Here is a 21,833-nt window from a genome sequence, read left to right on the forward strand (position 1 = left end):
TCTGGTGTATGAAAATGTTGTATGTTTCACCATTGCATGTTTTCAGCTTAGGCTTTCTGTGTTTGGTCATGAGAGCTCTGGGCTTTGGTAAAATTCTTAAGAAAATTTAGTGTGTTGATAGCCAGAAATGGCCCCTAGAATTAGTGATAGGCAAACTATGACATCAGAATATCTTCCTTGATTTATCTGCTTTCATGGCTATATTATCTGCAGCTGGTATGTTTTGGAAATACCTAAAGATTGAGTGGAATTTTCAGAGTGACGCATTTATTGGTTACATAGAATGGTTAGGTAGGTCTTATAATTTAATGCAAAATCCATCACTTGCTATTTGTTAGGGTGCCAAGTGAGACTCAGTTTATGTAAATCCTTTCTGATTTATGGTTTCATTAGAGCAGAATCGTTAATTAGGCCACAGAAATTCAGGAGGGATTTCATTGCCCTGACCCAATTTACAATAGAACAGGTGCCACTGCTTCTGTTAGCACTTGTCTGGAATGTGTCCATTACCAGTGAAGATGCTGAGAGATGTGACATCTCATTGACAAGAAGCAGACATACAAGGTTCCCATTGCTAGCAAGCAGTGGCATTTACCAAACCTGACCCAACTTTGAGGGAAGAGTGGGAGGCCGGAGGAAGACTTCATAGATTTGATCTTAGGCAGGGCCCGTCTATGAAATCAAGGGCTTTCTTTTTCATACCAGTTCCTTCTCAGCCAGGAAACAGCCAGCTCTTTTACTTGGAAGCTAATAGTTTTCTTTGGAGGTATGTGTGTGTGAGAAAGTTATTTTATGCTCTTTGACTGCTCTACATTTGGACAGGAACTAGAGCATGTCTTCAGAAAAGAGGTGGTGGGAGGGTGTTTTCCCGGGAGGTAGGTGAATTAACAATTTGGATTTCTTCTATATTACTCCCATCTCAGAATCAGACTCTGAAGTAAAGGAGGCAGCATTGTTGACTGAGGCCCTTTTCAGAAACATCTACTATCATAACCTTCTTCCTTCTTGCTGACCCATAGCAGAGAATCCCAGAACATCCAGCCCACTTGTCCACCTGCTAGGGCCTGCTCTTCCCATCAGGCAATCAGGAAATGAAAGGCATATTTAGTGAGATGTCTCTTTTTCATGAAACCCTGCAATTTAAATGACAATTAACAAAGAGCAATACAGATGAGTTCAAAAGTCTGTCATCTTGAACTAAGCCCCCCATGAATTTTGCTCCACATCTCTTAATTCCATCTTTAAAAGTAACATAATCATCTCTCACAATTTTGTGAGAAATACTTTTCTTCTTATTTTTGCCTTTTCCTCTGCATTTCTGAGTGGACTCACAGGAGAAGGGGGTTGGACAATTACTATTCTGACAAGACCTGGAAAGCCCAGTGGACTTCTAAAGCAAATTATTCAGTTCTTCTTGCCTCCTCCCCTTCTCCCCTTCTCTGAAACAGAAAGTAATGAAAAGTCAAGAAACACTCAATTTCTATGTAAAGTGATTTGTATCCTGCATATGGAAAGGCAGCATCGTTTGCTTTGTGGACTGATTGTCCACAGATTGGTTGGCAGCAAGGAAGCAGAGAGGTGGGACCGAGATGAGCTGAAGTGTATGTTTTAGGGAATGAGCACTGTGGTATGCTATAGCTGTACTGCTTCTGCCACCCTGATGTTATGGATTACAAAAACCAAAGTGGCTGTGGCCTTTCAATACCTGCACCGAAGGCCTTTCAATTAGCATATTTATCATCTCTCTCTTACTGTGACCATCCGGTCATTCGTCTGAGAGAAATTACCCTATGACGGTATCATTCCTCAGAAGTCTAAGTCAAAACCTTTCTCATGCCTGCCTGGAGAATTTGAAGTTTTCCAAGGTTTATTTTCTTTAGGACTCTGATGAATTACCTTACCTGGGGAGGCCTAGACTGGGAATTTGAGAAAACTTCCAGAGAGTGGATTTTGCTTCTGATCTCAATTGCTTAATTATATAATATCCATAGGGCTCTCCAGTCTTTTCAAAAATAACATTTATTTTAATGATCACATTTTATGAATTGGTTATTTAAATACAGGAGACAAGGTAGGGGTGAAGATATGTTCCAACCACATAGAATGTTTCTGTCATTGTCATGTTAATGAATGAATGACATTATTTTCAGCACTAGCTGATAGGCTTTATATATTTTACATATGAAATAAGGTTAAAACCCATTTTTCTGAGTTATAACTTATTTCCTCAAGTTATAGCTTGCTAGCTTGATTATGAAGTTAATCTTTTTTAACTGAGTCTTACCACATTTTCTCATATGGTTACTGTCCCCCACCCCACCCTTTATTGACTAGTCAAGATGAAAGATACAGGCTACATCTTTACATTTGATTTTTTTCTTTGTTTGAATTAAACCTAAGACTTTAAAGTTAGTAAGAACAGGTTCTGACTGACTTATGGTGTTCACTGTATCAACAAACTGGTCTCCAAGCTAGGGGCTCAGATACCTTGCCTCTTCAAATTTTGTGTCATGTCAAATGCTGTAACTAATTCCCTTGTCCTTTAGGGAAAAATGAATATAACCAAGTAAACAAGGGGTTTAATCCACAGGGCTGTTGGAGCAGCTGGGACACCCATAGGAGAAGAACTATAGAATTGGTAGGGAAGAAACACGCAAAGGGAATCAAGGTGATGGATACTGGCAGGGAGAGGCCACTTTGTAGTTTGTGGGGCTCATGGTCTCAGTCACACAACAGCACCACCCAGAACAGCCTTAATCACCACTGCAGCTTTTCTCTGATACCTCAGGACACTTTGTGCTGGCAGCATGAAATTCATTTACCCTCCTCTTTACCTTGAGGTAATGGATGTAGCAGGAGCCTGCCCACTTGAAGTGTGAGGCCATTAGGTGGAGAAGGGGAGTGTGCACTGGAATAACATCTGGGCTCCTGCCTGGGAAGAGGTAATAAAAGCATCAATATAGACCCAGCAGAAAAAGACTGCTCATGAATTTCTGGTGCTCTCAGTTAAAGGATGAAAAAAAAAAAAAAAAGTCAACAATATTGACCATGCGTTCTCAGGACCACTCCAGGAAAACAGACCCATCATTTGACCCATCCCGGAATTCTTGACATACTCCTCAGGGTTTTATTCCCCTCGTAATCAGCTCTAATTTTATCTTCAATGTCGCCAATGACGTTGGAGGATTTTGCTGCATGTTTATGACTTCTAGTGTTGGGAAAAAGTTCTTTCCGACATCTGTTCCAAATGCGTTTATCTGTAATTTTAATTCAGGCTCGCTTGCCTTGTCATCTGGCCTGGACGGAAATTAGTTGAGATTATTTGTACTGTTAAAGATTTTATGTCCTTCAATTAAACCCTCCCTAAGAGTCTTGGCATCAAATGATTTTCCCCCCACCCAGTCTTCCTCATTGTTTTGGGTGAATTTATAATTGAAATGGTTTTAGAGAAAGGATTTCAGGGAATTTGAGAAGAAAAGAGACCTGAGAAAAAGGCACTTAATGAGAGTATAAACTAGTGCCTAAATAGAGGAAGTGGCAGTTCACAGATGGACCAGTTCCTCTGCATATTGATAGATGAGATCTGATCAAAATCCCAGCAACTATGGGCTAAAGTGGACTGGAAAGACAGGGCTATATGCTCAACTGTTGGGGCTGGGAACAGAGGATAGTCTTAGTGAGTAAATGAATTCATGACCCTAACCGTGCTACAGTGGATCAAGGTCTATGAAGCTTCCAAAAGGAGGCACATTTTCCCAGAGAGGAAACCTGACACTAAGGCTAGGCTGCCTCAGACCTTAAGGGAAGACCCTTAAATGTTGACTACTGTAGAAGAAACCAACTGCTTTCTAAGCTAGAACCTGTGAGAGTCGGGGGTTCAGTCTCTATTAGGCCTGTCCTGATGGCCCTACCTTCTGTCCACAAAAGCTTAAGGATTATTCTCACTTTCAAGGGCCCAGGCTTCTCCTGTGTTATGTGTATTGATTGTGGAGTACATAAAGGCATCCAGTTCTCATAAAAGACCTTTTGGCCATATCCTTCTTAACCAGTCCGTGGGTGGACCTGACTGTACATCTGAGGCACATGGAATATGCTGCTCTCACTATACCATTGCTCCTTACATGAATTTCAAGGTTGGGTAAGCAGTAGTGAACGTGAGAGGTATTGACGTTCTAAGATTTTAGAATAGAGGACTCTGGAGTGCACTTTTAGATTGTCCAGGTATATAATTTCAAAGGTAACCTGCCTGACCTCCTGAGGTATACTTTAGGGGCAGGAGATTGAGGAACTATTAGTGACCCATGTATTCCTTGCTGTGGAAGAAGTTACAGGAGTGAATCATAACGATGTGTGTCTATCATTGGCTGCAAAACCAAGAGATTAAGCAGAATCAGTGATGATTCCTTGATAATTATAAACAACATACAGTGGGATTTGGAGAGTGGCAGTGTGGGGGCCTCAATGTAATAGGCAGAGCTTATTATATGCAGATTAGGCTAATGAATTTAATGAAAGTAAATCATTTTACTAGTGTTACTGGTCATTCATGGCAACAGAACTCGATACAGGACCACCACTGCATCCAAATTTTAGGCTGCTTCCAACCAGAGGAGAAAGTGTGACCCCAACATTTACATTTTCTTTCATTAATTTCTTTGTACATATCACGGGCCCATGCTGCTCTAAGCATGTGGAACTCTTACTCTTTGTCCAGCCAACCTCATTCATCCTTCAAATCTCTTCTTTAAAACGTTGTGTTAGGTTTCTTCTCTGCATACATTCCTAGAGCACCTTGCCCCTCTCCATCATGATATCCCCTTGTAACCCAATGCTCAAAGACAGTCACCCCTGCTAGAATGTAGGATGAATGAGGACATGTTTATGGTATTTTTTGCTATATTCCTATTGTCTGGTATAATGCCTGCACATGTGCTAGGTGCTTAAAATTTGTTGTTCTTAGGAGGACAGTGGAAGAGGACAGTGATTAAGAATTCCAGCCTCAGTCGGACTATGGCTCCGTGTACCTTCCACAAGTTCACTGCCTTCCTCTAACTTCAGTTGCCACATCTGTAAAATGGGGATAATAATTCAGCTTCATATAATTGTTATAAAATCTTATAACAATTTTATGGGATAATGTATGTAATTTTATGGGATTTTATGGGATAATGTATGTAAAACACTTAGCCAAGTGCCTAGCACATAGTATGTGTTCAATAAATGTTAATTATTGCTGTTATTACATCTGTAGCAGATTATTTGGGGTTCTCCAAACTTACTCCTTCTTCTTTCTTCTTCTTTGGTTGTCACTCCATTTCTCCCACTAGGATCTGTGTCCTGCTCCTATCAGGTTTCTACCTATTACAGTTTTTTGTTATCTTGAAATGACTTATTCTTCTCTGAAACACTATGACATTTTTTCCTGCGCACATCTGACTTAACAAAGATTGCCTTGATTGAGGCCATAGGTGGTTTATTGCCCCTTAGGGATTATAATTTCCCTGTGGGCAGAGAATATCTTAAACATTTTTGAAGTGTCTCCAGATAATTATGTGGTGCTGCAGCCCACAGAGTAGAGGCCCCATAAATATTGAGTGAATGACTATTCACTCACTTGTGCAGAAAGGTAAGTGGGCATGGAATGAATATTGCTTGAATAAAGGCCTCCATTAATTTAAAAAAACACATTTTTGAGAAGAATGGTTAGGCATAATCAAAGTGGATTTGACCTGAAGGTCAGTTTGTCTCACCGGCCCTTCACTGTCCTTGAAATACAATTTACTCAACTCCTGGCATCATGATTTGACATGGTACATGCTTAATAGAAACATATGCACTGGAAAATCAACACTGTTTGAAGGGCTTTGTTCCAGTCTGTCAGATGCATGTGGAAAGAAAAGGACAGTTAAAGTCTCCTGGAAAGAAAGAGAAAAGAAACACAGACAAGGAATACGTGTGATAAAGGATGCACATGTGCCATTGAGGCAAGCTTCCTAATGAAGGAAAATGTGACCATTTAATCTAATTATTGATCAATTCAGACATGGGAAGTGAAGTCCAGGCTCCTCCTTTGGAAGAGAGACACATGATGCCTAAAAGCACCCCTTTGGTAGGAAAAAACATCAAGCACTGCTAGTTTTAATGATTATTGTAAGCCTCTCAAGCCATTATAGAAGTGTTGTCAACTGTCAGAGGTTTCAGATTTCTAGCCAGTTAGACTCTTGCTCTGATTTTTGACTGAGGCAATCACCAGTTAACAGGTCATAAGTAGTGAGGCTGGATGTAACTCATCTAGGCCTATGCATCTACTCTCTAATGTCCCAAGGAGTGGCTACCTCTTTCGCTTTTCATCACCAGGTTTTGCTATCTGAGAGGATATATGACATACTGAGAAGCACATGGGCTTTGGAGTTAGCCAGACCTTATTTAGAACCCTGGCATTTCCACTTACTACCTAGAGATTTGTGAATTTGTACTTTTTATCTTGAAGTTGAGGATAACAGCATTAAGTTATTTTGAACTTTAGTCATCATTGTTGAAAATATCATCATCATTATTAGTGGCCACCATTGACTGACCTCTTTAACAGGTATAAGGAACTGTTTCAAGTGCCTTACATGGATTAGCCCATTTAAGTTTCTCAACAACATATTAAAAGGTATATATTATTATTCCCGTTTAAAACATCTAGCATGCCAGGCATATTATAGGTGCATGAAATTTATCATTATTATTTAATAACAATATTATTATCTTTCAGAATAAATTCTCCAAATATTGTTGGTTTAAAATTTTAGTTCAAAAATAGTTCTAGAATGTTATCACTGAAAGGAATTAACTTGACTTTATCTAATGGAGTGATTTCCATATTTTTAAGCCAGAAACTGTAATTAACATGATCAATATGGGCCAGGCACGTTGGCTCATGCTTATAATCCCAGCACTTTGGGAGGCTGAGGCAGGTGGATCATGAGGTCAGGAGTTAGAGACCAGCCTGGCCAGCATAGTGAAACCCCATCTCTACTAAAAATACAAAAATTAGCCCGGCATGGTGGTACACGCCTGTAGTACCAGCTACTCTGGAGGCTGAGGCAGGAGAATCGCTTGAACCTGGGAGGTGGGGTTTGCAGTGAGCTGAGATCACGCCACTGCACTCCAGCTTGGGTGACAGAGTGAGACTTCGTCTCAAAACAAAACAAAACAACCATGATCAATATGTCAAAAATATAAAAGCTTAACTATTCTATTTGAATCAGAGTCAGAGGACTTGAACCCTGTATAACAACTCATCTGTGCCTAGGGCCCTGAGGAACACAGTTTAAAAATTACTAATTTCAGGCTGGGTGCGGTGGCTCACGCCTGTAGTCCCAGCACTTTGGGAGGCCGAGGCGGGTAGATCACGAGGTCAGGAGATTGAGACCATCCCGGCTATCACGGTGAAACCCCGTCTCTACTAAAAATACAAAAAATTAGCCGGGCATCGTGGCGGGCGCCCGTAGTCCCGGCTACTTGGGAGGCTGAGGCAGGAGAATGGCATGAACCCGGCAGGCAGAGCTTGCAGTGAGCTGAGATCACGCCACTGCACTCCAGCCTGGGCAACAGAGCGAGACTCCATCTCAAAAAAAAAAAAAAAATTACTAATTTCATCCGTTCGCCATATACATACCTAGAAAAGCAAAGTGATTTATACTGTTTGTTAGCTGCAGACCCTAAATTATAAATTAGATCTCCTGACTTCTAGATCCATTGTTTTCTGTGAGAACACAGTATGTGATATAGCATAATTATTGTTTACTAAAAGTACTGATTTAAAGATGATAAAGCATCTTTATATACTTTATCATATTTGAACTTCTCAAATTTTATGGTAGATGTTACCTATTCCTTCTAGTTCATCTAAAATGCTGCATAATATAGAAACAACTTTCTGGAACATTTGGTGGAGATTGGCAGTAAGGGGGAGAAAAAAAACAACTGGAGACCAGAATATAGAAAGAGGGTGATTCCATTGAAATAAGCAAGTACAGTGGAGTTGACATTTGCCCTGAGTGCAATTTCTAGTCTCTGGTGGTTTAAAATATGGCTTCTAGTGGACACTGTGTAAGCAGACAGGAGACAGCCTGGGGCTAGTATGAGAAATATAAATCAAGAACCTTAAAGGGTGAATCCCTCCGTGGGTGAACTAGGAAAAATCCACTCTGCCCAAGGAGACTTGCCTGTCAGTCTTGACTCTAGATGGAGGTCTAGAGGAGAAAATCTTGCATACCTAAAAGCTTAGGGCTAGACTTTATTCCACCTGTGTGGCTCAACCTTCAAGCACTAAGACAAAAATGTAGTTGAAAGTCATCTTGGGTTGATAGTTCCCTCAGACCCCTGACAGAAGGAAATACAAATCCTCTCTGAAGAAATGCAGTTTAAAAACCAAAACCTCAAATCTCACACATTAAATTCCAAAAAATATGAGCTTACAGATAAAAGAATAACTCAAAACACAAGAGAATAAGCTATCATGCATGCTACTCAGCATAAACAACAAATGGCAAAATTAGATGTGCAAAGCCTGAAGATATTAGAATTATCAGTATAAAATATTTACATGTAACATGTTTAAAGAAATTTTTTAAAAAGGAAATTAAAAAATGAAAGAATAAGAGACTATCAAATTTGACTAAGCAGACTGAAAAAGAATCAAATAGGATTCTAAAAATAAAAATACAGTAAGTGAAATTAAAAATGATGTAGGTGACTGAAAGAGAATATAACACAGCTCAAGACAGAATTAATAAACTGAAAGATACATCTAGAAATGATGCAGAAATCACCATAAAGGAAAAGAAACAGAAGATATGAAAGCAAGTCTAAATAACACAGATGAGAGCTTGAGAAGAAAGAACATTTATCTAATTGGAATTCCACAAAGACAAAATAGAGAAAAACGTGGAAAGGGAATGTTTGAAGAGAGAATATCTAAGAATTTTCCAAAATGATGAAAGATTTCATCATCTTTCCAATTCAAGAATCTCCCCAAATCCTAAATAAAAATACATTTATACCTACATATCTTAGATTAAAACTGAAAAATACAAAACAAACCCCAACAAGGCTGGGTGTGGTGGCTCATGCCTGTAATCTCAGGACTTTGGGAGGCCGAGGTGGGGAAATCGCTTGAGCCTAGGAGTTTGAGACAAGCCTGGGCAACATAGTGAGACTTCATCTCTCCAAAAAAAAAAAATTAGCCGGGCCTGGTGGCACGCACCTCTAGTCCCAGCTACTCAGTTGCCGAGGTGGGAGGATCACTTTAGCCCATGAGACCGAGGCTGCAAAGAGCAACGATTGTGCCACCGCACTCCAGCCTGGGCAACAGAATGAGACTCTGTCTCAAAATAACAAAACCCAACCTAACACACAAATAAAAAAGATCTTAAAAGCATCCACAGAGAAAGAGGTTGCCACATATAAAGGAATGACTATTAGATTAATAAGTGACTCAGCAGCAATAATAGAAGCCAGAAAACATGGAATGACATTTTTAAAATGTTGAGATAAAATAACCGCATACCCAGTAAAACTATTTTTTAAGTATGAAGATAGTCTAAAGACACATTTAGACAAATTGAAATTGAGCACAGTCACTATCAAAAGATACTGAAGGAACTTCTAAAGGCTATATTAGGAAGAAAAATTTCTTGGAAGAAGTAGCAGGGAACAAGAAAGAATGTTAAGCAAAGAAAATGTTGAACATGCGGCTAGGGAATATGCCCCAGGAAGCATGTTTAAGAATGTTTTTTAGCAGCTTTGTTTCTCAGTGAAAACCCGCAAATAGCTCAAATGTCCATCCATAGTATAGGCATACCCTGGAGATATTGTGGGTTCAGTTCCAGACTATGGCCATTAAGCGAATATTGCAATAAATGAGTCACACAAATTATTTTTGTTTCCCAATGTGTTTAAAAGTACAGTCCGATGGCATTTTACTCACTGGAATGTCTTTCAAAATTGGTGCTGATCCTCCTGCTTTGTCAGCTAAGTTTATATAATATTCTAAATCCTTTGTTGAATGAATGAACCCATAGCTAAAGGCATTCACATGGATGAATAGAGAAAAGCACACCATAGTATACTAAAAATAAAATGGATATTGGCGTGGATGTGGTGAACAGGGAGCACTTCTTCACTGCTGGTGGGAATGTAAACTAGCACGACCACCATGGAAAACAGTGTGGAGATTCCTGAAAGAACTAAAAGTAGAACTAAAAGTAGAATTTGATCCAGCATTCCCACTGCTGGGTATCTACCTAGAGGAAAAGAACTCATTATACGAAAAAGACACTTGCACATGCGTGTTGATAGCAGCACAATTCACAATTGCAAAAACGTGGAACCAACCCAAATGCCCATCAATCAGAGTGGATAAAGAAACTGTGATATAGATGATGGAATACTACTCAGCAATAAAAAGGAATGAATTAGTGGCATTCACAGCAACCTGGATGAGATTGGAGACTATTATTCTCAGTGAAGTAACCCGGGAATAGAAAACCAACCCTCATATGTTCACATTCATAAGTGGGAGTTAGGCTATGAGGATGCAAAGGTATAAGAATGACATCATGGACTTTAGGAATTTAGGGGGAAAGGTGCCTGGGGTTGAGAGATAAAAGACTACAAATTGGATGCAGATTATACTACTTGGGTGATGTGTGCACCAAAATCTCACAAATCACCGCTAAAGAACTTATGTAACAAGACACCACCTGTTCCCCAAAACCTATGGATATGAAATATTTTTTTAAAAAGCATACCATAGAAGATATATACAGTAAGATTTCCCTCATATGGAGTTTAAAATGGGCAAAGCTAAATGGTATATTGTTTAGGCATAAACACAAATATGTAGTAAAGCTATAAAAAGCTGCAAGGGAGTGATTAGCTCAAAATTGAGGATAGTTATCTCTAGTGGCTGGGAGGGAGATTCATTGGGGAGGTACAATTAAGGAGTTTTGATAATCTGGTTGTATTCATTTTATTTTATATATTCATGTATATTAATTTTATTACTCTTTGTATTATAAATTTTACAAGAAAACAATTATAAAAAGTAGTCATGTAAGAATGTAGTGAGAAGAGGATGCAGGATCAGCATGGATAAAAGCATTCAGGTAGGAACAGCCTCAGCAAATTTGAGTATGGGTGGGGGAAAGCCTCTTATGCCTTGGACAGCCCAAAGTTTCCTATATCTATTCTGCCACTTTCCTATCCAGTTTATCCTTGCATACTGCCAAAGTGTATTTTCCTGCATTGTGACATATAATAAAAAATGTTACATAATTTATTTTGGGGAGTTACTTTATTTCCTCCTTTTCTGATGTACGTTTTTATTTGTTTTTTCTAGGTCATAACTTTTGTGCAGAAGGACCTAAATGTGGTGAAAACTCAGAGTGCAAAAACTGGAATACAAAAGCTACTTGTGAGTGCAAGAGTGGTTACATCTCTGTCCAGGGAGACTCTGCCTACTGTGAAGGTAAGCAAGCTATTTAATGAAGTCACTTGTGAGAGGTTGACTGAGAAGTGTATGCCTGGTAGATGTGGTTAAAGAGTGAAAACTATCACCTGGCTGTGGTCCTATGCAATCCTATAAGAAATCATATCAATTGCTGAGGGTTCTCCGTTCTCCTGGTTTATCCATGCTGCTCAGTAGCATGAGAAAGCAAGACCTTTGAAGGTCGTTATGAAGCACGGCAAAGAAGCAAAGGCAACAGGGACATATCAAATCCCATGTTCTGCTGCTGTGCACATAACAATCACTAGATCAACCATAGACCCATCATATTCTGTTTTCTTATTTGATGAGATTGCCATCTTCATATTTAATTAAATGTACAGGGTGGTTTCTGTTTTCAAATGATACTTTGACATTAACTCATACTAGGCTGCTGTCTCCTTGACCTGACAAGATCAGGTATTTATTCTTTTTAGTGGGTTTCTTCGTGACTGGTTCATGCATTGCCAATTCCCAATCTCTACTAAAAGTCACAGTAATGGAGGGACTCATAACTTTGGCACATGGGCTGATGCCATTACAGTGGGATGGTGGCCTCAAGCATCAATGACCCACATTTCTGCTCTAGAGAAAACAACTCCTCCGTCTTAAGAGAGCACCGTTTTTTCAGGCTTAGTACTGCAACCTGCTAGTGGTGAGCATTGCACATCTCTATTACCTTAACATGCCAGAGGAGTGGGAGTTAGTTCGACCTGGTCTGTATGTATAGTACCATAATATCTGAGCCCATCCATTTCCAACGTGCTCATGGCTCCCTTCCATCAGTTTGCAAAAGCTTTAATAAGCAAAGTGATGGCTGGGCTATTTTTCTGTTTGTTCTGATTCCAATTATTCCTGCTGTCTTCATTAATAATACATTGCACCATGATGATTTTGTTAGTCGTCTTCAATGAATGCTGCAAATTGCTGGTCACTTTCCTCTAAGTGGTCTGGCTCTCAAATAGGTCAGGTAGTCTAAAGGTAAAGACAGTATTAACTGATGATAGTAATGGTAAATTCTTTCTATTCTCTATCTCATAGTTGACCCTCGAACAACACGGGTTTAAACTTTGCATGCTGACTTATACACGGATTTTTTTTCAACCAGACACAAGTCAAAAATACAGAATTCATGGGATGCAAAACCTGCCTATATGGGAGGGCCATCTTTTCCTATAGAGTGGATTCTGCAGAGCCTACTTTGGGATTTGAGTGTGTGTAGATTTGGGTATACACAGGGGCCTAGAACCAATTCCCTGCATATACCCAGGAATGACTATATATTGTTAATCCCTGCTTAACTTTTTGGCTTTGACTAAAGACCTCTAGTTGTCAAGAGGATATATCTTATTACTACTGGAGACCAGTACCTTGTAGGAACCCTCTGGTTTTTTCATTTCTTCTGGAAGACTTTCTTTGTTACTACCATAATTTTTATTAACAATATATTCTAATAATATATAATAATTTTGTCTTATTTTTCACTGTTTTTTTGGCTTGTTTTATGGATTTGAAGTTTTAAGGAGACATGCCACTTGGGAGAATGAAACTGTCCCTTTGCTTATGAACCTTTTCATCTGCCCTTTAATACATCTTAGTTATTTGTTAATTTGGGGTGATGGGAGTATCAATTTCAATACTTCATATTAATATTTATGTTTAGATCTTCCCTTATGCTATTTTCTGTCAGAAAATTTAAGTAATTTTAAAAATTAAAAATGTGAGTATTCCCACTATTTACCATGGAAAAATCCTGTAAGCCACATAATGGTCTAAAATATTTACCTTCTTGCCTTTTCCTATATGCAGGGATAGACTTTGAACAATTATAAAAATGATAGAAGAAACCTCAAAAACAATGTGAATCCTGATTACACCACTGGCAGACGTTTTAGTTGTTCGTTGAAATCAGCATAGCCACCATTCCTGGCCCCACTTCTCCATTGAGACCCGGCAGAATATGAGACAAAACTGCTGGTGCTAATGCTGTTTGGGATTCTTTGATTCATTTCTCATTGATGTCATTTTTTATTACAAAAGATTGGCTCCATGAGGAGCCATCTGCAGTATCAACCTGATCTTTCTCTATGAGGCCTTATTTTATAATGTTGAGTGGATTTTAGGTCTGAATCACTGTTTTCTTGGGCATGCTCCTGTTTAGCTCAGTGTAAGGCCAGTATGCATTGTGGTGCTATTGCTGTTGGGTAATGGCAATGTGACTGGGCTTCAGTCATTTCCTTGTTGTATGGAGACTTTCCATAAGCTCCAGGGGATGTGTTCTTGGAGAGAAGGATAGCACCTAAGGAGAAATGGCTAAACATTGGACCCCTCCTAGCATGTAGGAACATAGCTCATGGGTTAAAGCGGGGTCAAATACTGGGCATCTGGCTGGGAGGCACAGAGAACCCAGTAGAGTGAATGCCAACATTTAGAGCAGATGCCTTTCTCGCATTCCTTCTGCCATCTTCAGCATTTGAGCTTTGATCTTTGGGCCTATGTTTCCGTGATTGCATGATGACTTCCATAGCTCTAAGCATGGTACCCTCACAGCAGCATCCTAAGCAAGGAAGAGAGGAAGGGGCAGGGCTTAAAAACCTTGTCTGTGTGAGGTTCTGTCATTTTATGCTCAAAGAAAGTCCTTCGTAGAAAGTCATTCCCCCACTCTACCCCTATTACCACCATAACCACATGTAGAAGACTTCCCCTGTGTTATTTTTCAGACCCAGGTTACACCACTTCTATCCTCACCACACACACACACTTCTAGACCAATGTTTGAGAAAGGAGAATGAGATGGCCATCACTGCTTTGGGCTAATTGTGTTTATTCCCTGGAGCTGGAGGAGAGGTTTGTCTTCCTGAAACCAAAAGAGCTTTGCTGGTTACAACAAAATAGGGTAACAAAATAGGGTTTTAGCAACCATTCTTTTATGATTACATTTAGATGAATTAAATGAGATAAATGGTCATGGAGGCCATTTCCCCAGCTCTCTCCTAAGAATTGCCCTTTGAAGTGATCGGGTAGACAAGCTTACAGGTGGCCAAGTGCCCTCCTAGGAACAGAGACTCTCTGAGGCTGCATTCATTGTCTCTCCACAGCCTAGAAAGAAGTAAATACTTATGAGCTGCTTGAAGCAAGTTATTTTTACTCTGAGTAAATGGGATGAAAATGACTCATACGATAAAAGCCACAGTGAACAAGACTGGCTTGCAAATTAAAACAAAATATTACACACATTGTCCAGGCCATCTTGAAAAGCCTATTCAGGCTCTCAGTGGAAAAGGAAGCACCAAAGGCTTTCAATTTCCTTAACTTCCTAAGGTAGAAGCAGAGAGGTGGCGTATTTGGCTCCTGCTCTGTAGAGATTGTCGTAGAAACTGCCGTAGAGAAGATAGCTGAACTCCTGGCCAATCAATAGAAGATAATAAGACCTCTTGTCAGCTATGATACAATTCACAGGAGGCTGTTTCATTTTGCCTTTTCTGACTCCAGGAGGAGCATTCTCCATTTTGAAAACTGCTCTAGTTGGATTTTAATGTTTTAGGAATCGCCGGCTGAGGCTTTTTCCTTTTTTAATGACATTTTCAACAGGTTGGTCTTAAGTAGTTTCTGATGCATTAGGAGTAGTGTCTGAGGAAAGTATAGCAATAGGGGCCCTACTCATGATCTTAATTCTTGAATTTGGAGTCTACCTAGATAGAGTCTCATAAACTTTTTCTTTCTGTAATAAAAAGTTACTTAGAAGCATAAAGAACAATGTAATATCATACACATCATGCCATCTGTCAGGTGTGGAAAGCACTACAATTAACATTAAATGATAATACCTTTTACTTGCAGAGTGTTTTAAATTTTTCAGACTCCTTTTATATATGTTACACTTTTTGAACGTTACAATGAATCTTTGAGAAAGTTGCAGCATTGGCCACATTAACTCCATTTTATGAGTACAGACAAGAGGATTCAGAGAAATGAAGTAAAAAGATGATCCTCAACTCATTTCTACTCTAGAGCTTTCTGCCTGACTTAAATGCTCCCTTTTCTTCCACTACCCACACTGTTCCAATACTGTGCTAGTGTTCAAAATGTTGGTTGCCCTCCCGATTTTGCCGACATCAGTTTTGGCTAATGAAATGTGAGTGGACGTGACATGTAGTTTCAGAATAGAACCTCAAGGAGCTTTTGCAGAATTCCACATCATTCTCTTTTCTCTCTGAAACAAAAACTGGCAATGTTCCAGGTCAGGGCTTCTCCTTTAGCTGACATCCCGGAATGAAAATGACATGGAACCGTGTGACAACTGACAGGTGATGGGTATGTGGCATGAGTGAGAAATAATCTTGTATGCCACTGACATTTGTAGGATTTGGGGGTGGGGAGTTATACTACCTTGTGTGTAATAGCATAAGCCTACTGATATGTCTCCCTGAATTAATGGATCCAACTCTTGTGGGTTCAGAAGGATACCAAAATTCAGAGCTAACAACTGAAAGCAGTTTTTAATAGAGCAAGCATTGAGAGTTACCAAAGTACAAATTGTTGAGTCATCAGGAGTTTGCTCTGGCACTGCTGCCAAGCAACAGATTTTTTACAGACCACAAGTTATAAAGCAGTGTTTTGTCATGCCAAATTCAACATGGTAAATGGATTTCCCAATTAAGATGATAATGAAACAGTGCATGTCAGAAATTTAGCAAATTGTCTGGTATTCACTAAATATTGAATAGATCACAGTTATTATTACCATTATTATTTACTTAAATCATTAATGTTTATGAGGATCTTTCTTGGAATTTGCAGGAGTGTGTGCTCATTGAGACCAATACTTTGAGAAAGAGAAAGAGACCAAATTGGCAGGTAGCAGGGGAGAATACATTTAGATGGAAGGACTAGGGTTCATCAATTCTTCCAGGTGCATATTGTTAGCAGTGGGGCACTAAGTGTAATAATGTATAGGTGAACTCATTCCTTCCTTGGAAAAACACAAGTGGAATTGTATTCAAGGAAATATTTTGGAAAAAAATGACCTGAATTGGTATGAATTTAGTAATTTCATGTAACAAAACTGACATGTCTGAAACAGAGCAGCTGATTAGCAAGGTGATTTATAACTTCTTTCATATGACTAGAGGTGGTGGTGAAGGGTCTGACCCTTAGAATGGTAAGAGGCTGGGAAAGTGGTAGAGAGATCAGAGTTCAAACAGAACGCAGCCCACAGAATACCTAAGTAGGTAGATATTTACTAGACACGGAGACTAATGTAAATGCACTTCTATAGAAACAAGATCCTGCAAATTCTTAATTAAGAGATTGTGTAGGGGAAATGGGCTAGTTTACTTAATTACACTTCTAATTATCCAATATTTAGGTAACTTCTTTTACATTTAAATATTTTGCATTTTATAAAATGTGTGAACATCATGATCTGCATAGCCCAGTTTCTTCTCAAGTGTGGGCTTCAGTCTCCTAAAGCTCTACTTTAGACAGCAAAGCATTGCTTTAGTTCGTTCGTGCGGCTGTAACAGAACACCTGAGGCTGGGTAATTTACAAAGAATGGAAATTTATTTTCTCATGGTGCTGGAGGCTAAGAAGTCCAAAATGAAGGTGCCAGCATCTGGTGAGGGCCCTTTTGATTCATCATCACAGGTGGAAGGCAGAAGAGCAAGAAGTGGGCAAGAGGGGACAGAACTGGCCTTTTTGTATGAGGGCAGAGCCATCATGTCCTAATCACCTCTTAAAAGTTCCACTTCTTAATATTGTTACAATGGTGACTAAATTTCAACATGAATTTTGGAGGGGACAAACATTCAAACCATAGTAGAGATCAAAAGCCTCTTCTGATTGGTCATTGTCAGCAAAACCTTAATTCTTAGCTCCTGCTCCCATTTATTTCCAGGTATTCAGAATGCTTGAAATAAGAATACCTTGGGGTATCTTTTTTTCTGTTTTCTCATTAGCCTGCCTCACTAATGGAGAGATCTTCCAGTACCCAGGTATCTGTCAATCCCCACCTCCCCTTTCCAAGGCACAGAGATTCCTAGCCTTTGCTTTGTTCTGGATAACTAACATGTCACCTTCCTCCCAGCAGGAGATGCAGCTGAGCCTTGTTCCTGGGCCTGGCTTTTCTCTGCCTCTGCTTTGTTATTTCCTAGGCTACTTAGCCAAAGTGCATCTATTCCTGCTCTCCCACCCACTTGAAATCTTCTCAACCATCACCTCCCCACCCCCTGCCGCCCCCTGCCCCGACACACACACGATTTTCTTCTTGAAAGTATAACACAAAGAAAAATAAAGTTCAAATTCAAATCCTGGTTATTCCACCTAGGTTAAAAGAAGGGGTAAATTCCTAAGCTCTGCCCTTAGGAATGAACCCCAGTCAAACGAATCGGGGCAATGGTCAGGATGGAAGTTCAAATAGCACTGTTTTGTTTTTGTTTTGTTTTATTTTATTTATTTTTTACCATGCTTCATGCTTCAAAAATTTATTTGCAAGATATGTGCAGAAATTTTAGTTGTTTCTTTGTGACAGAAGTGGTGTAGGCATTGATTAGGTTTTCAGGCCAGTTCATGGAAGCCCAGGGCGTAGGTATTTACTAGACACAGAGACTCGTGTGAATGAACTTTTGTGGAAACAAGACCCTGCAAATTCTTAGCTAAGAGATTGTATAGGGGAAATGGGCTAGTTTGCTTAATTATGCTTCTAATTATCCAATACTTAGGTAACTTTTTTTTTACATTTTTTGCATTTAAATATTTTGCATTTTATAAAATGTGTGAACATCATGAGCTCTGTAGCATCATGATCTTCATGTAGCTGAAGTATTGTACTAGAAAGATATCCTGAGTTCCAGGGTGTTGAAAACAGAGAATCAGGTGCTTTTCTCCCAATTTCGGGTAAGGGTACATCCACTTAGTTGCTCAGGTCATAAGACATAGACATCGTCCTTGATTCCACTGTTTTCTTTATCCCCAACATCTGCTACATCAGAAAGTCCTGTTAGCTTTACCTCCAAAATTAGTCACAAATTCACTCATGTCTTGCTGTCTTCACCACTACCACCCTAGACCAAGCTTCCTTTATCTTTTGGCTAGTGATCCCGGTAGCATCCACTCTTGCCCACCATAGTCCATCTTCAAACATATTTAAAGTGAGCTTTTTCAGTGTAAGCAGATTATGCTATTCTCCTGTTGAAATTTGTCTCATAGCTCCCATGCCTCTTAGAATAATACCCAAATTTGGTCCTGTGTCAGGCCCTATGTGAACTGGAACCTGCCTACTTCTCCAAATTCATCTTGTTTCACTCTCTCCAGTGTTCACTCTTTTCCCATCACACTGGAATTCTTTGCATCCCTCCAATAGGCCTGTGCAGTAGTTCTTTCCTCAATCTGGGAGGCCCTTCACTCAGATCTTTCCAAATCTGCTTTCCAGGCCTTGTTCAATATGTAGTTCAAATGTCACTTCTTTAGAAAGATCTCTCCTAACCACGCTGGCTAAATTAGCTCTGCTGCTATCATCAGTTACTCCCTATACCATTTGAATTTGATTTAATGTATTTGCTTTGTAGCACTTATTCTTTGAAATTGTGTTGTTTTCTTATTTGTGTTTTTCTGTTTAAAGGTTTATTATCTGACCCTTTGGAATATAAACTGCATGAGGGCAGCAATTTTATTTTATTCACTATCTCTAGCACCTAAAATAGTGCATGGTACATTATAGACACACAAACATTTGCTTAAAGAAAGAAAGGAAGGAAGGAAGGAAGAAAGTGCTTTTCTGTATCTGACACTGTTTTCTTATGTCAAGTTCATTTTACTAGCATTGCTCAAGGGCTGCTTTTTAAAGTGCAGAGTCTGTAGGTCAGGGGCTGCTTCTGCTCACTTTTGCTAATACTCAGTTCATGTAATGGTGAAACGCTGTCTGTTAACTTTATTCCATATGAACGTCACTGCCTTTATTTGCTACGGAATGCCTTTCCTTCACTACATGACAAGAGGGTAGCTGTCCCTTCATTTTGATAAAAAGATAATGGTTTTTCAAAAAATCATTTTATCAGCTGTTTATAGAAAATTGGTTTTCTATAGATTTTCAAATGGATGTTCCGGCTTAACACGTGGCTCCCCTCAAAACCATGATTCAGGGACCCTGGCTCCTTTCCTCTTGTGGTCCTAGCATGGGCAGTATGTGCCTCTCAAGGTCACCAGGGAAGGGGAAAAGAATGGAAGGTTACCAGTGGGAGGTTTTTATGGGCCAGGGCTGTTCACATTTCACTGGCCAGAACTCAGATGGTGGCTCTATCTAACTGCAAGAGAGGTTGGTAACTTTCGTCTAGCTGTGTTCCCAGGAGGAAAGAAAAATCTGTTTTGGTGAGTGGCTTTTTGATCTTGCCAGCTTTTCCAGTTTTTTAATGAAAAAAATCTCCTCATTAATTATAAGCTTTTTACTTTTTATTTATTTCCTTTTTCCCATAAATGAGTTCTAGCTTCAGTTGATTGTGCTGAAGCTTGCTCACTTGGAGACCAGATAGGATTTGACTACTTAACCATGCCCTTTTCACTTTCCTGTTGTATCATCTCCAGGCTTCCCTGTGGCCCCCACTGTATCACCTCATTTGGATTTATTCTATCCTCAATATTCCTTATGTCTCAAGGTGACCCATCTCCTTTCTCTCCAAGCACAATTCACAGTTTCTCCTGTGCTGCAGTTCTGAGTTTTATGCTAGAAAGAAAGCAATTCATGGAACAAGCTTACACACATTTGTAAATGATTGATATCCAGCTAACACTACCAGAGGTAAATGTATTCTTTAAAGAGGATGCTTTTTAATTAAGAGAGTCTTCAAACCATTAAATTCCAAGCAACATAGCAAAAGAAAGTAAAAATTAAAGTAATGTGAGCATGGAAGATAGAACTGCTTAGAGGACTAAGCAGATTGTCTCTGCCTGGGAGTTTGTCTTGGTGGTCAGCTCTCCTCAAATATTTCTGTTTTCTAACATTTTTCTTCCCTCCATTTTTTTCCCCTGACAACTCCCAGGGGAGTGATGTAGTAAAAAACAAAGCAAAAAACATTGAAATAGGGACAAGAAGATTTTGATGGATCCTGACTCTATCATTTAGCAGCCAGGTAACATTGGAGAGTCACCCAATTCTTGTGTGTTTTGGTTTCTTTCATGATCTAAACAGGACTTTTCAACAAGGCCAAAATAAAGGCCTTACTTTACCAATTGGTTGTGGAAGCTAAATAAGATATTGAATGTGAAAGCATTTTGCAAAGGCTAAAGCAGCATAGCTATGTACTGTAACATTATTTATAATTATATTATCATGCATTATTATACCAACAATATTATTTTAATCATTGGCAGTATTTGTTCTAGAACACTAGAACACAGGTCTTTAGATCTTCATGGCGTATATAAATATCTAATCTATCTCTCTGTCCATCCATCCATCCATCCATCCATCCATCCATCCATCCGTACTCTGAACATAGAGATATATCTACCAACATGTATATTGAGCCATAGTTTGTGTAGAGCCATTGTGGGCTTTATAAAAGTGGGGCTTCTGTGTTGTACAACTCCATGGGGCATCATTTATGTAGTTGTCTAGATGAGTGGCAGCTGCTGGAATTATGCAGTATAAAGTCTGCAAGGTTGTGCACTGCAGCCCTACCAAAGGCATAAAGGAAAGGGTCAGGCCCAGAGTCTTGTCTCATTCTTTAAGTGAAAATTAATTGACCATCTATTGTGGCTGGGTCTTGTGTTGGCTTCCAGGAGTCCAAAGATGATTAAGCCATAGATCGTATCCTCAAGGAGCTTAACAGTTTAAAAGGGGGAAAAGAGCCTTGTATCAGATAAGAAAATTACAATAGGATTTGTTCTATCCTAGGATTTAAATAGTGTTGTAGGAATACAATGGTGAGAGCAATACATTCTGCCAATGGGAGTCAGCACAGGCTGCCCAGAGGAAGTGACATTTGAACGGAGTTCTTAAGAATAAGATGTTCTGCAAGAAGAGGTATGCAGGAAGGCCATTCTCAGTAGGGGGATCAGCAGACACAAAAGCTCAAAGTGAGAAGTTTGACATGGCTGGACCAAAGGATTTTGGTAGGAGATGAGAGTAAAGATATGGTTGATAGTTGGATGGGGAAAAGCATTGTGAATGTTCTAAGAAGTTTAAATTTTTTTTTTGTAGGCCAGTATATACACATATAGGATGCTGGTATCACAGTGGGTGCAAAACTGGATCCATTGGGTTATGGAAAAAAAATTAGAACTTTTATTTATGCTTAT

The 21,833-nt window shown here is 39.4% G+C and overlaps 1 protein-coding gene across 2 annotated transcripts in view; it reads left to right on the plus strand.

Annotated features, from left to right (window-relative positions):
• NELL1 (neural EGFL like 1) overlaps positions 1-21,833 on the plus strand; it is a 914,558-nt gene that overhangs the window by 283,534 nt on the left and 609,191 nt on the right. For both annotated transcript variants that reach the window (XM_019037681.4, XM_019037682.4), the window contains exon 12: positions 11,393-11,521. In XM_019037681.4, the coding sequence (XP_018893226.3) occupies positions 11,393-11,521 (129 nt within the window). The remainder of the gene's footprint in view (positions 1-11,392; positions 11,522-21,833) is intronic.

The sequence above is a fragment of the Gorilla gorilla genome, chromosome 9 (genome assembly GCF_029281585.2).
Source record: "Gorilla gorilla gorilla isolate KB3781 chromosome 9, NHGRI_mGorGor1-v2.1_pri, whole genome shotgun sequence".
Classification (NCBI taxonomy): domain Eukaryota; kingdom Metazoa; phylum Chordata; class Mammalia; order Primates; family Hominidae; genus Gorilla; species Gorilla gorilla.